At 46.0% G+C, this 16062-nt stretch overlaps 1 protein-coding gene and 1 pseudogene across 1 annotated transcript; one reads left to right on the top strand and one right to left on the bottom strand.

The window, feature by feature from the left end:
* Nucleotides 1-859: 859 nt before the first annotated feature.
* On the top strand, nt 860-5297 carry LYPD3 (LY6/PLAUR domain containing 3). Its single transcript, XM_033129411.1, has 5 exons — nt 860-1271; nt 1933-2064; nt 2747-2917; nt 3241-3402; nt 4248-5297. Exons 1-5 carry the CDS (start codon nt 1178-1180, stop codon nt 4769-4771), a joined length of 1083 nt encoding a protein of 360 aa, XP_032985302.1. The 5' UTR covers nt 860-1177; the 3' UTR covers nt 4772-5297.
* A 3283-nt stretch (nt 5298-8580) lies between these two features.
* LOC117035519 (pre-mRNA-splicing regulator WTAP-like) lies at nt 8581-9333 on the bottom strand (annotated as a pseudogene).
* Between the last annotated feature and the right edge of the window lie 6729 nt (nt 9334-16062).

The raw sequence follows: 16062 nt of genomic DNA, 5'->3' as shown, positions 1-16062 counted from the left end.
GGAGACTCCTCACCATAGCTCCTTCAGGGCCATACACAGCCAAAGGTAACTCCTGCTGTGATTTCTATCACCACTGATTAGTTTTGTCTGTTCTAGAACTTCATATATGGTGTTACATGGTATGTTTTATTTGTTTAGGCTCCTTGAGCTTGACATGAAGTTTTTGAGATTCATGCATGTTGCTGAGGCCAGTACGTGGCTCTTTTTCACTGCTGTGTAATATTCCACAGGCACCACTCTTTTTCCATTCGCTTCTTGATGACTATTTGCATTGTTTCCCAGATTGATCATATTAGAAAGCAAATCTGGTCATGTTCCCAGCCGACGGAGACTCTCAAAGGTTCTTCACCTTTCTCAGAATTAATTCAAATCCCTTCTCAGGGTCTGTAATGCGCTGAATGGTCTGACCCCTTCCTGGCACTTCTGCCTCAGTTTCCACCCTGTTCCCCTCACCCTCTGAGCTCCACCTGCACTGCTGTCCTCTCTGAGTTTGACTAGTCCATGCTACTTCCCACCTCTAGGTTTCTGCATGTGCTGCCCCCTCTGCTTTATAATGCACTCTGCTCCCACCCTGACTTACTTTGCTTCACCGGCTAACTCCTCCATGTCTTTGAGATCACAGCTCGAATGAATTATTAATCCTCAAGGAAGCCTCACTGAGGAGCCCTCACTTCTAGATTCCACACTTCCTTGTAGCTTCCTACACTTCTTCCTTCGTGGTCCTCATTATAAATAACAATTTGTATGATTATTTGATGACTATCTGTCCCCTCATCAGACTATGAGCTCTGTGCGGACACGCACTGGTTCTGTCTTAATAATCTCCAGGTCACCCAGACCAAAGCCGGCATGCTGTGGGTACTCATTAAATATTTAGCGAGTGCCCAGTGTTGAGTAGACCCTTCTGAGAACCTCAGTACTCTCCCCTGTGACCCCCAAACATACAGACTCCCCTGAGAACTATCAGGGAACCTGGACTCCCGCCATTTTCCTCCTCGGCAGCTGGAGGTGACGCACCCAGGGGCGGGTATGCCACCCCACAGCGGACGCTGATTTGGCCCGGTTGGGCAAGGCCAGGGTTGCCTGGGGGTAAGTTACTCATCCTGGGCTCAGGTAAGAGGGCCTGGGTTGGGAGGCGGCACACCTAGGGGGGACGCTGAGGGAGTAGGATCTAACCATGGACCAGGCCAGGAAAGCAGGCGCCCCGGCCGTGATCTGGACTTCAGGGTGGCTGCTGCTGCTGCTGCTGCCGTCGCTGCTGCTTCGGGAAGGTGGGTCTGCTATCGGGAGGGGGTGGAGGGGGTCGAGTGGGGGCTCTGGAAAGGAGGGTCCCCTCACCTTCTACAGAGATAGCTGTGGGAAAGATCTCTGCATCCTGAGCGGAAGGGCTGTGGGAAAGATCATCTGCCCTGGTCAGAGGGGGCTGTGGGATAGGTCCCCCATCCTGGGCAGAGGAGACTGTGGGAAGGATTCCTGCCCTGGGGGCCTGTGGTAAAAGTTCTTCCATCCTGAGCTGAGGGGGGCTGTGGGAAAGTCCCCTGCCCTGGTCAGAGAGGGCTTGTGGGAAGGGATCCCTCACTGAACCTACCCAAATGTGGGAAAAGTTCTCTTATCCTGAGCAGAGAACTATGGGAAGGTGTCCCCCACCCCCATCCACGGCTGAGTTCCCGCGGAGTTCCACGGCAATGGGCATAAAGCGCTGTTGGAAAAATACTCCCATTGTAAGCATAGGGGGCTTGAAGGAAAGGGATACAGTGTATCCCATGACCTCAGATTTGTGGGAAGGTTTTCCTTATTCCTGCCTTGGAGAAGAGTGTGTAGTAGGATTATCTCGTTCCGGAAACAGAGGGCGTGGGTAGGACTATTTCTCTTTTGGGGGCGCGAGGACGGCTTCGGTAGGAGTACTGATTGTACGCGGCCCTGCACCCCCAGGAGCGCAGGCCCTGGAGTGCTACAGCTGCGTGCAGAAAGCAGATGACGGATGCTCTCCGCAGAAGACCAAGATCGTGAAGTGCGCGCAGGGCGTGGAAGTCTGCACAGAGGCCGTGGGGGCGGTGGAGACCAGTGAGTGGGACCCCCTGGAGCATGCTCACTCACCCCTTAAAGCTCCTCCAACCAGGCACCGCCTCCTTGTAGTCCCGCCTCTCTCTCTGAACTTGTCCACACCCCTCGAGCAGCCCCATCCCTCCCTTTCAGCCGGGCCGGGCCCTTCAACGCCATCACGCCGTTAGGGCTTAGAGAGGTGAGAGGCTGAGAGTTGCGAACTGGGTGGGGTGAACTAGAAGAGCCGGGATCTGGGACCCCGTCCCCTTCAAGGGCACACCTTTATCCATTTCCACTCCATCACTGATACCTCCCTACTCCCTCTGTTCCTGCCAGAATCTTCTCCCCAACCCAGCCTCCCCTATCCAATGGGGCCCTTGGTGATGGAGATTCCTGTAGAATCCTAGGTTCCCTATGCTGAGGCTCCGACCCTGAGCCACCCTTTGTGGAATCACGCTCCCAGGAAGTCCCACCCCTCTCGGATCCCGCGCCTTTTCGGTCTCTCAGTTCCTTGTGACGTTGCTTTCTGCGGTTCCGCCCTTTTATGGCCCTCCCCTTGGATTCTGTCCAGTGTTTGTCAGCCTGGCAGCCCTCCGACTCAGCTTTTTGAGGTTCTTCTGTTCCTCTATCTGCGGTTCTTTCCTCTGGATCGGCTTTCTGAGGGCCCCGCCTGCTCTGATCCCGCCCCCTCTTCTTTCGGTAGTCCATGGGCAATTCTCGGTGGCAGTGCGCGGCTGCGGCTCGGGACTCCCGGGCAAGAATGATCGCGGACTGGACCTTTACGGGCTCTTGGCCTTCATCCAGCTGCAGCAATGCGCCCAGGACCGCTGCAACGCCAAGCTCAACCTCACCACACGAGCTCTCGACCCTGCAGGTGGGTGAGGGCGGACCACTAAGCCGTGGGGCGGAGCCACACAGGGGCTGAGCGGCTAGGGGTGATCCCAACCAAGCTGGGAGCGGAGAACGCAGCATGGGCTGGGGGCGGAGCCAAGACGCAGCCCGCGGGACTTCACTGCTGTAGGCGCTTGTGGGGTGGGACGCTAGGGGCGGGCTCAGTGGGCGAGGTCACGTGGTGGGTGGGGCTAGAGCTGAGCTAGCATCCGTCGAGGGGTGGAGACTTAGGCTGGAGCGAACTCAGGCACAGCTGTACTTTCCGAACTTTTCTGACCCCTTCCTTCCAACTCGCTACCCTCGCAGGCAATGAGAGTGCGTACCAGCCCAACGGCGCGGAGTGCTACAGCTGCGTGGGGCTGAGCCGCGAGGCGTGCCAGGGTACCGCACCACCCGTCGTGAGCTGCTACAATGCCAGCGACCACTTCTACAAGGGCTGTTTCGATGGCAACGTCACCTTGGTGGCAGGTGAGCGAACCCCGGAGCACTGGGCTTGCAGGAGTTGTCGTAGCCTTTCTGAGGCCTCCTGGGAGCTAGGTATCCCTTTACTCAAAGGGTTCCCCCTCTCCAACGCATTCTGGGAGCTGTAGGCCTAAGTGCTAGTTTTGTCCTAGAGCGTCCTGAAAAATTCAGTCCTATCCCCAGTATAGCATGAGGGTAGGGATGCTTTTGTCCTGGAGTTTTTCTGGGAAATAGATTTCCATGGAGGCCTGCCCAGTGCAGGATGGAGGGATGTGCAATAGGAAATGTATTTAAACCTTCAAGCTTCTTCTTGGGCATTATGGGTAACCTAGTTCTGACTCCTTAAAACTCGAGTTTTAGGGTGCCCACCTAACCATTTGGGGGAGATGTAGTTCAGCCTCCTGACCTCTGTCTCAGAGAACGATGGGAGATGAAGTTCTTCAAACGCCATCCTCTGCCAGGTGTATTATGTAAGATGTAGTTCTGACTGAGGTTAAATATTGGTGGTGTGGGGAAGAAGTATGTGGGAAATGACGGGAGCTTTGTAGGGGACGTTCTTCACTTCGGTCGTGTGAAAGGTGTATCCAAGTACAAACTTTTCTCCCAAGGCATTGTGGGACTTGTAGTTCAGCGTACAGTTTTCCTCTTCAAACTACTACGGGAAATGTGGTCCACCAAGTGCTAAAGACTGGGACAGTGTTTCTCAAAGTTGGGCCTGAGTTGAGACTTTTGGATTCATGGATGCAGAGCCCTTCTGTCCTGTTTTGGGGGTTCTTGCCTCTAGGTTTCATTCTAGCTGTGCCTACCCCACTCCCTTCAACCACCAACCTACCTGTTTCTCCCTCCTGCAGCTAATGTGACTGTATCCTTGCCCGTCCGGGGTTGTGTCAAGGACGAGTTCTGCACCCGGGATACGGTGACAGGTCCCGGATTCACACTCAGTGGCTCCTGTTGCAAAGGGTCCCGCTGTAACTCAGACCTCCGCAACAGGACCTACTTCTCCTCTGGAATCCCACCCCTTGTCCTGCTGCCCGCTCCCCAGCCCACCACTTTGGCCCCAACCACCCCCATCACTACTTCCACACCAACCCCAACCACACGCGCCTCTGCCACCAAACCCACCTCTACCACCAAACCCACCTCTACCACCAAACCCACCTCAACCTCAACCGGCCAGACTCTTCCAAAGGAAGTAGAACCCGAGACCTACTGGGAAGAGGGAGCTAACTTGGCTGGAGGTGCTGCTGGCCACCAGGACCGTAGCAATATGGGGCAGTACCCCACAAAAGGTGGGGCCCATAATAAAGGCTCTGCGGCTCCCTTGGCCGGGTTGGTGGTTCTTCTGTTGGCTGTGGCTGCTGGCACCCTACTATGAGCTCCACTTGGAAACCTCCCTCTTTCCCTACTTCCCTGGTCCTGGGTACCCTCTCTTCCCTTTCCCACCACTGGACTGGGCTGGCCCAGCGCCTGTTCTTCCAATCTCTCCCCGTATCCCCAGCTTCTGCTGCACTGGTTTGCAGCTTTGGGAAATAAAGTTACCATTGTATATATCCTGCCTGGGTGTTGTAGCTTTTTAAGGGCAGCAGATGTATTTCCCTCATCTTTGTCTGTCCTTGTGTCCTCATGGTGCCAGGACAGAGAGAAGAAAAAGCTGTCACAGGGACGGTGGGAGCTTCCTATTCGCTTTCTCATAGCCAGCCTGGAATATGGGGGGCAGAGTGGGAGAAGGGTTCCTTCCTCTGATGGCTGCTTGCCCTGCCCCTCCATCTTTGTGGGAATTGTTTCAGCGTCCATCTTCCTTACTAGACTGTGAGCTCCTCAAGGGCAGGGACCGTGCCTTATGCCTCTGCATGGTCAGTTTCTGGCCATAGAGGCCTCAATAAAAATTGAATTACTTTGTACAGTGTTTCGAAGGAGTCATTTCTACCTCATTTCTTACAGTACCCTCTTGAAGCTGAGCTAGGCTGGGAATGCCAAGACCTTTAACAGACAGAGAAGCTACTATAACTTCCCACAGCGCTGAGGGCCAGGTTTGAATTCCTTTCCTCTCCTGGCGGTTAGCTAGCTTGTGGGTGATCCCACTGGGGAGGGGAAGACAGGGTAGAACCATTACTCAGTGCTGAAGGGTGAATGGGGTGTTCAGCAATGCTGAGGAGCCCCCAGGCACCACCACCCTTGCCATCTATCTGGTTTCTTAAGAATCATTCAGTGAATTCAGCCACTGTGTCGCAATTGTCCAAAGGGCTTGAAGGTGCTGCCATCAGTCTTTGCTTCCTATTGGGGACTTGAGGCCTGAAAACCCATCTCCATCTCCTACAATCAGATAAAGGCGTAGAGGCCCCAAGGAGGAAAAGCCTAACTTGGGAATGAGAGGGGTTGGCAGGCTTTGGGACTGCCTGATGAAAGGGAATAGTAAGAGAATAGCAGTAATATTGCCAATATCGCTATTAAGAAGGAGTATAAGGTAATAACAAAACAATAGTAAATAATGATTAGAGTAACAAATAGAGAATAAGAGCATGAGTGAAGTACAATTGGTAGCTGTAGTTACAGGAATGTTAGTCATTTTTTAAAAGTTGTATCAGATACCAGACCTGTGCTAACGGTGTTTTTACATTGATCATGTCATTTAATTTTCCATATAAATTCTCAAATGGGATGATTGGAGAAACCGAGGCGCAGAAGGGTAAAGTAATTTAACCCACAGCAAGTAATACATTTATTATGTGCCAGGTACTGTTTTAAGAGCAGTACTTGGATTAACGTATTTGATCTATACAACCATCCTATGAAGTAAGTATTAATCATCTGCATTTTATAAGATGAGGAAATCAGGTCCTGAGAGGTTGAGAAACTTGCCCCAATAAGCACTAGAGCCCGGATTTGAACCCAGGCAGACAGCTTTACGGAGCATGACGGAGAGGGCTGTAACTTTTCCCTCAGCTTGACAGAAATTGAGACAGGCTTCTTCCTGCCTCTCTCTCTCCCTGACCTCGCTTTCATCCCGCCCTTTGAGTCCAGATGGTCTACCCACAGAGGCCCCAGACCTCCTTTTTTTCTTGGAGCATTTCATTTACTTTAGGGATCTTGTCATCCTCTGAGATGTACGTAAATTTCTTTAAAAGCCTCTTGCCAGTTTTACAGCCCAGGAAAATGGCTTTCTCAAGGACCTGGGAACCATCTCTTTGAAATGTAAACCTCAAAAGAGATAGCACCTATAAACCCCAGTTTCTTTAGGAGAGTGAGAGCCTACCTTCAGTGGGTGCCTTTCTCCCAGTTATAAAACTACCTTCTGTCATGAAGATACAAAAATGTTTCGTTTTCCTTTGGGTAAAGCCAGTTAGCAAATACAGGCGACCTACAATCTCCCCGTCACTCCAGCTCTTAAAAACCCAACTGCCCTTAGTTTCAGCTTATTGGAGTTCCGACTGAGTTCTGGCCTTTCTCCCAGTTTCAATATCCTTGAATAAAGTCTTCCTTCACCTGAAACTAACGTAATATTGAATGTCAACTGTAATTGAAAAATAAAATTTTTTTAAAAAAAGTCTTCCTTGCCTGTTCCATGTTGTCCAGGGCAGTTTCTGCTTTGACAAGCACGAGCTGTTAACCAGTGAGGGGGAGCAGTGGTTTGCCACCCCAAAATCTGCCTTTTTGGGATATTGATTATTTTAAGCTGCCTACCTTCCCTTTGAAGTCCAAGCCACTACCCCCCTTTCTCCTTAGCTCAAGATGACATATAAGCCTCAACTGCCCAATTTGTCCTTGGGTCCCATATTCTTATGGAACCCCCGTATGTACATACGTAATCAAGTTGGTTATTTTCTCCTGTTAATCTGTCTCATGTTGATTTGATTATTAGAGCATCCTGAAGAACTTAAGGGTAGAAGGAAAATTATTTTTCCTCCCCTTCACCAGCATGTTACACAGTTTCAGACCAACAGCATGGTAACTGTGAGCCTGTTTTTGGCACTTCGGTGGTGTAGTCTGAGAACTTCCAGGTTCCTGAGGGTGTTGAGGCTGGCACTCCCCTCATCAGCTCTGCTCCACGAGGGCTCTTCCTGTTCCTTGAAGGAGGTTCCAAGGTGGGGAAAAGACTCTAGCATCCCCCCTCTTGTGTAATTCTGCCGAGGGCTTCTGACATAAAGACTCTCACCTTTCCCCAGCATGTCCTGACCCCTGTGTCCTGCTGAGGCCTGCGGTGGGTGATGATGCCACAGTCTCAGAGCTAAATCAGATGCTGAAGGATAGTATGTTTAAAAAGGTAAAATCATGGCTCTCACACAGATGAAAAATGACCACATGTCAAAGGTTTTATTGAACTCATTCACTAATGAGGGAACTGATAAAATGTTGCAACTTGTTTTTCAAAGGAGAATTCAAAGAATTCAGGAATGCTGAAATAATTTTTTCCTCAAGCCACATTTAATTTAATATCAAGAGTATGATACAAAAGGTCCAAATACAATGAGGGAACATTCCCCCATTAACACCAATGACGGTTCTCTTTCAACATGTGCCTGTTGAATGGAACGGGGATTTAATAAATTTCACTACTAAAAAAAACCAAACAAACACAAACAATGCAGTGAATCTCATCACAGCCAATATCCTTATACAATCTAATTGTGAAATGAATGTTTATAATGCTTCAAACAGTTGAGATCTGAAGTTTGATACCACAGCTTCACGTTTGTACAGTCCTCAATGAGATTATCTCCAGTATGAGCAACCATTCAAAGAACAAACCATTGATCAAAACCACATTGATTTATGGCTCGATCAAGTAATATAGAGCCCCAAACTGAATGGTTAAATATATGAACTCCTTGTAATGACATCTATTAGTTGATTCTCTCATAACTATTAAGTTGTTTCTTAGCAAATAAATCCTTTAAAGGCAAAATTCGCCTCATTTGAATTTTGACCCAGAAGTTCAACAGCCATCACAAGTCCACAGTTTTCTTGGCACAACTGTGTACAGTGTCTCTAAGTCACTGTGCTCCAGGTTAAGAGCTTTACATCCCAGTTTTACATTTTACTGGAATTTTACATGTTTAATTTATGATTTTAAATCTCTAGGTTTTCATTCCTCCAAACTGTCTGAAAACACAGTGTGCCACAGACTTAAGGCTTCTGTTTCTCCATTTTCTTCAAACAGAAACATTTCTCAAGTGTCTACTTATTCTAGAAGGGCAATTTTTCGGAGGTGGCTACTTCTTCAGAATAGTTCGATACCATCAGGCCTCTGAAGCAAGAGGAGGGGGAAGAGAAAAAAGCCAAAACACAAGGTTCATCTGTTAAGTTTTATATAACCATTGCAAGCTGGATAGTGTAAGAATGTTGCTTTTTTTCTTGTGGCTTTTTTTCTTTTGGGCTCAAAAAGTCTGAGTCTTGGTGTGGAAAGAAGTATGTATCTGTCCCACTACAGCTTTCTCAGAGTGGGACTGTCAGGGAAGTCTTGACTGGGCAGTATGATTTGTTTACCTGTCAGGCGTAAACTTCTGGGCACTCCGTTCATTTTGTGCTTGTTCCAGTTTGTCTTTAGTTGGTTCCAGTTCACCTTTTATTTTTAGGAAAAGCAAGTTGGTCGTTGGGTCAACCATTGTTGATCTCAGTTGGGTGACACTAGGCTGCTGGACTTGCTTGAGGTACTGGATTTGAGTAGTACATTCTTGCATCTCTGCTCCTTGGTTGCTAGTCGCATTACAAGGATGTCTTCCCTGCATGCAGACTCTTGCCGTTGTTGCTTTAGTTTTTCTTCTGACTCTCTTAAGCCAGTTACATCATTGGAGTTAAGATCTGTGTGCTTGCCCTCCAAAGCTTGCACATATGCTTCACATACTGTTTCCATCTTAGAACTAATTCGTCTCGTGCCATAACTTTGAAGTCTGTTTCACTCAGTGAAACCTTTCTGGGAAGAGGTTCCTCACTGGTCATCTTAAATCCAGTGGCCTCCTGACGGGGATACAACCACTGGGCGACCTGTGGACCCCACCACCGGGAGGGAAGGCAAAAGGAGAGCACACAATCAGGGGCCTCCAAGCGCCAAGGAAGGGCTAGGCCTCAGGGCCACGCCCGACAGCCCCTGTGTGCAGCAGGCTCCGTGGAGGCAGGAAAGACCTGCTGAAATAAATTTATAAGTGGGCATCAAACTAGTCAATATTCATTTCAGAGGGAAATAAATAATCAACTGTATTCCACCAGGAATCTTTTGCATCGCTTTTAGTTTACTCTCAGTTTAGCATTATTATCATAGTTTAAGGCAGGCAAGGAAAGGTGGAGATAACCCAGAAGAGGGTTCTAGGTAAGACAGCAGGTAATTCTTTTTGCCCATCACAAAAGCTTTTACCTCTAGAAGCGCCGCGTGGTGGGGAGGCCCAGACACAGTCTATCCTGACATGGTGCCAGAAGAGTTGGGGTAGGGCATTTTGCAAGTAAAGGTGAGGGACAGAGGAAAGATGCCCTCCAGGTGTGGTACATTGATGGTGGTACCTCTCTGACCTCCGTAATTATGCAACCACCCAGTGTGTCCATTTCAGGGCTGCCATAACAAAGTCCTACAAACTGGCTGGCTTAAAATAATAGATATTTATTGTCTCACAGTTTTGGAGGCCAGAAGTCCAAAATCAAGGTGTTGGCGGGGCCATGCTCCCTTTGAAGCTTCTAGGGGAGGATCCTTCCTTGTCTCTTCCAGCTTCCGGTAGCCCCAGAGGTTCCTTGGCTTGTAGACACATCACTCCAATCTCTGCCTCTTTCACATGGAGTTCTTCTCCCTGTCTGTGTCCCAACTTCCCTCTTCTCATAAGGACATCAGTCATATTAGAGAAAGGCCCACATAAATGACCTCGTCTTAACTTGATTACATCTGCAAAGACCCTTTTTCCAAATACAGTCATGCACTGCTTACCCACAGGGATATGTGCTGAGAAATGCGTCATTAGGTGATGTCATTGTGCGACCATTGCAGAAGGCACTTACATACACCTAGATGGTACCGCCTGCTACACACCTAGGCTGTGTGGTATACCACCGTCGTATATGCAGTGGTTGTTGACTAAAACGTTATTATGCGGCACATGACTGTAAGGTCACATTCACAGGTATTAGGGGTTAGGACCTCAACATATCTTTTTTTGGGGGACAGTTAATAAAGACACAGTATCGAATGGAGGTTCAGAGGCCAGACTTGTGTCAGACAACCCAAGTTTCAATCCCAGCTCTGTTAACTACTCTGTACCCTGTACTACTACTACTACAAGTTCACTACTAGTTAAATTGGGCTAGTAAATTCTCTGTCAGCCTCAGTATTCTCTTCTACGAAATGGGGATAATAATAGTTCCTGCCTTTAGGACTTTTGTGAGATTTAAACTTGATAATATAAGTACAGTACCTGGCATATGTTCATAGTAAGTGCTCAGAGTATAGGGAACCAGCAAGATGGTGAAGTTAATTCGAGATGATGCACATATATTTTGTCAGTAAAAGAAAGAATGCTGAAATAAGATTGCAAAGGGAGATTCAAAACTAGTTTAAAAGGCAATAAAACCTTAATCTCTGGGGTTATATTGTCTGCTGGGTAAAAGTCATTTCCATCAGAAATCATTTGCATCTTTACCAGACAAAACTCATTTGCAACTTAGCAATCATTTGCAACTTTTCAACCTTCTTGTTGACAGAAATCATTTGCAAAGTTAATATCTAAACACTATAGAGTCTGGGCCCTAATCAATAATAAATAGTAGGACATACAAAACTCTATTCCTTTGAGAATCTGGTCGTCCCTGAGTGGGTCTCTTAGATGGTGCTGCAGTAAAATATTGGAAATATATGTGGTTCCCCTTTTGTCTTAATTCTAAGTTTTAGATCATCATCATTCAACAGAAATACATTGCAAGACACATTTAAATTACATATGGAATTTACCACTTTTCAGGATCCACATTAAAAAAACAAAAAGAAAAGGTGCAATTAATTTTAATAATATATTTACCCATATATGCAAACATAATTTAAATATGCAATCAATATAAAATCAATAATGACATATTTAGTTTTTTGTATGAAGTCTTTGAATTCCATGTGTATTTTACACTTATATTACATTTCTATTTGAACTAGCCATGTTTCAAGTGCTCAAGCTTTGGAATTCTGTATAAATGGAAATACACAATGTGTGCCCTTTTGTGAAGGCTTCTTTCATTCAACACAATGTGGTATATCACAATTTGTTTATTCATTCTGCTGGTGGACACCTGTGCTATTTCCTGTTTAGGGCTATTATGGATAACGCTGCTATGAATATTCTTGTACACTTATTTTTATGAACTTGTACTTTCCTTTCTCTTGTGTAAATAGTTAGGAGTGGAATTGCTGTGGTGTTGTCAGTAGGTCTTTAAAATTTTATCCATTCTGTAGGTGTGTTGTAGTGTCTAATTGTGGTTTTTAACATGCATTTCCCTGAAATCATGTTGAGTAGTTTTCACTTTTTTGATATCCCAAAAGGATAACGAGAAGAGCTCCGTGGAGAGTTGAGAAGGTAGTATGAAATAGGTGAGTAGGCAAGTGGCCTGGGAAAGTCTAGGCTGAATGCTAGGCAGAATTAAGGGCCCACAGGACATTGTAAATCATGAATTTAAAGTAAGACTTCTCAGCAGGATTGTGTGGTTTTTCTCTAGCTTCATTTACTTACATGGGTATAGGCATTGAGTGGGTAGAAAGCTGAATATGGACAGATTGCCTTGCTATTGGGACAAAGCCAGGGACTGGAGAGTGTTTGCAAAAGAATGATTATAATCATTGAGTGGAATTTAAGGTTGAAAAGGAGGAAAGATAAGACCTGAGGAATATGACAGATGGGTGATTATTCATTTATTCAATGCATTTTTATTTAACATGTACCATGGGTCAAGCATCATGTTGACTGGTGGGGATATAAACAAGAAGCCATTGTTCTTGTCCCTGTAAACAGTCATGGGGATATAAAGTACAGTATGGGGAATATAATCAATAATATTGTGAAAACTATGTATAGTGTCAGGTGGGTGCTAGACTTATGAGAGGGATCACTTCATAAATTATATAAATGTCTAGCCACTACACTATACATCTGAAATTAGTATAAGATAATATTGAAAGTCAACTATAATTAAAAAAATAGTCACAGGGATATAAAGTACAACCTAAGGAATATAGTCAATAATATTGTAAAACTATGTACAGTGTCAGGTGGCTAATAGACTTATTGGGGTTATCACTTTTGTGAGGTATATAAATGTAAAAAAGAGGCAGTATTGTCGTGTCGTTAAGAGTTTGGATTCTAGAAGCACACTATCTGAGTTCAAATCTTGGTCTTGCAGCTATCTACCATCAGCTTGACTTGAGTAAGATATTCAACTTTTTTGTGCCTCAGTTTCTTTGTCTTTAAAACAGAAGTGATCTAGAAAGTAAGAAATACTCAAAGAATGATGCGGTGTGTCAGAGGATACAGGAAAACATCTTAAAGATGTTTCCAACTGTGACCTATGACCTATGTGAGACCAACTGTGACCAACTGTGAGACAAGTTGAGCATCAAATTTTGGTAGTTAGGATTATAACCCACTGAATAAATAAGAATCCATGACTATGTACTGACATAAAATAAAAAGGGGAGAAGGGAAAGCTATTTCTAGAAAATCAACTGATGGGGGAGCATTTGAGATTTTTCTTCCCTGGCATATGAATATGTCATTAATTTGGTTCAAATAAACTCATAAAAATTCAAAAAACAAAACACAAGTCAACTGATGAATGTAGAAGGAATAGTGGAGTCAGAACATCACCATCTGGCAACCTCTATAATAACTGATTCAAGCAAGAATCAATAATGGATGCAGTGATGTTATGATTTATAATAAGAAACATATATTTGTTTCTCATCCTGGTTTCCGGCATAGAGCTCCTAAAACCCTTGGACTTTCGCAAGTAGCAAGAGTGATAAAGGTGTCTTGATATCTATAGCAACTGCCCTCTCAACCACACCTGAGCGTATGTTAATGAGATAACTTTTAAAAAGCACCTATGGGGGCTTATTGCCCTGGGAATCAACCTGCGATTAGAGGGTTGGAATTTTCAGTCCCACCCGCCTTGACCTCTGGGGAGGAGAGAGGGACTGGAGGTTGAATCGGTTGCCAATTGCCAATGATTTAATCAATGATGCCTTTGTAATGAAGTCTCCATTAAAAAAAAAAAAAAGACGGTGTTCGGAGAGTTTCTGGATTGGTGAACATATGGGAAGATGGTGCACCTGGAGAGGGCATGGAAGCTCAGTGTCCTTTCCCCAAAACTTGCCCTATGCATCTCTTCCATCTGGCTGTTCCTGAGTTATGTCTTTTTATAATAAACTAGTAATCTAGTAAGTAAACTGTTTCTCTGAGTTCTGTGAGCCACTCTAACAAATTAATCGACCCCAGGGAGGGAGTGATGGGAACCCCTGATCTATTGCCTGTCGGTTAGAAGCACAGGTGACAACCTCGACTTGCTGAACCTTGACAGGACATCTGAAGGGAGGGGAGACAGTCTTGTGGGACTGAGCCCTTAACCTGTAGGATTTGACACTGTTTCAGGGTAGACAGTGTCAGAACTGAGTTAATTGCTTGGTGGTGTTGGAAAAAACATACATACCCATGGATGCTAGAACTAATGGGTTCATGTTTGAGGAATAACAGGATATTTACACGGTCACAAATTATCTTCCCACAAAATACTTATCATTTACACATGGGAAATAGTGACATAAATAGGAAAAACCCGGCAGCCACCACTTTAACGCACTGATCAAAGTGAACACCACTAATAATGGGACAAACAGACGTCATGGGCCTCTTGTGTGATGCACTGAGAAAGGGCACGGCATCATTTCCATGTGTTGGGCAAAATGTGCAGAACCTGAATCTAATCACGTGGAAACATCAGCTGAGCCCAAACTGAGAGATATTTTACAAAATAACGGACCTCTACTCTTCAAAAATTTCCATGTCATGAAACACAAAGAATGAAGGAGGCCCTGTTCCAGAGGAAGGGAGAATCAAGAGACCTGACAACCAAATGCAGTGCATGATCCAGGATTTTCTTTTGCTATGAGAGATGTTACTTATGCAATTGATAAAATCTCAAGAAAGGTCGCAGATTAGATAATTCATATCCGATGTTAATTTTCTTATTTAGATAAATGTGCTATGATTAGGTGAGAGAATGTCCTTGTCTTTAGGAAATGCACACTGATGTATATTTAGAGGTGAAGTGGTAATATATCTGTCACTTACTCTCAAACTGCTTACGAAAAAATATTTAGCTAGAGAAAATGATAAAATAAATGTGACAAAATATTAATTTTGGGGAATCCAGCTGAAGGGTATATAGGAATTCTTTGTGTCATTTTTATAAGATTTTTATAAGTTGGAAATTATGAGTATGTCAACAATTTAAAATAGAAAAATAGGCTTCTGGTCAAGATGGAGGGATAGGTAAATGCTGTGCTCACTTCCTCCCACAACCACATCAAAATTACAACTAAACTACAGAACAACCGTCATTGAGAAACATCTGAAGTCTAGCTGAACAGAAGGTCTATAACTAAGGACATAAAGAAGAAGCCATGTGGAGACTGGTAGGAGGGGCAGAGACATTGAATGGTTGGTCCAACAGCCATATGTGGGGGTTAAAAATCAGGATATCTAGGCTGCAGAGGTCCCCCTGAGGATCCAGCCAGAGGTCCAAGTTCCACACCAGGCTCTCTAGCCCCGGGTTCCAGTACTGGGGAGAGAAGTCTCCATAACTTTTGGCTGTGAAAACCAGGGGAGATTGTGGCTGAGTGAGAGGAGGGCTGTTGGAGTCCCAGGTATTCCTCTTAAAGGGCCCATACACGGACTTACTTGCTGAAGGACTTGTTTGCTCTGAGCTCCAGCTCTGGGGAGGTGGCTCAGGGGATGCCAGGAACATACAGGGAGGAGTTGAATTATCTGGCTTCAGAGTGAGGACTGGAGGAGTGGCTTTCCCCTGGACAAATGTACTGGGAGAGGCCATTGTTTCTTCGTTGAGTCCACCCTCCACCCAGCGTGCAGACACAGGCCAGCACCATATCTAAGTCTCCATCAAGCTGGCTAACACCATTTGCCCCACCCTTGTGATTCCCTGAGATCCTGCACCACCCAACTTTCAGGCCTACCCAAGCCTCTTCCAGTGGCTTTTCCATATAAATGGCCTATCGTGGCTCATGCTGTGGATTTTCCTAAAATCTCTCAAAGGTTCACAAACCCCAAACAAACAGAATCTGACCTCAGCATGCCCTGTACCTCTTGCTAAGCATCTACGAGCCCGGCACTAGCAGCAGCCAGACTGAGTTCCCAGCTTAGCCTCTCCCAGGTACCTTCAAGCCCAGCACGTTCATGGCAACCATCTGCAGATCACTTTGTAGCTCATACCAAGTGGCCCAAGGCAGGGAACTTGCAGTGCCTGACCTTCGCCTGCACCAAAGCCCCTCCCAAGAGGTCCCAGAATCAACACACCCAGTAGCCAGCTCCAGACCACACCAGAGCCCCACCCAACCACCTCCACAATGATACACCCAAAGGACAGACTGGGCAAGCACCAGAGTCCCACTAAAGTGAATCCTGCTCTGTAGGGTCA

Source organism: Rhinolophus ferrumequinum, chromosome 15 (genome assembly GCF_004115265.2).
Source record: "Rhinolophus ferrumequinum isolate MPI-CBG mRhiFer1 chromosome 15, mRhiFer1_v1.p, whole genome shotgun sequence".
NCBI classification, from domain to species: Eukaryota; Metazoa; Chordata; class Mammalia; order Chiroptera; family Rhinolophidae; genus Rhinolophus; species Rhinolophus ferrumequinum.
This window is presented reverse-complemented; position numbering and strand designations above follow the sequence as displayed.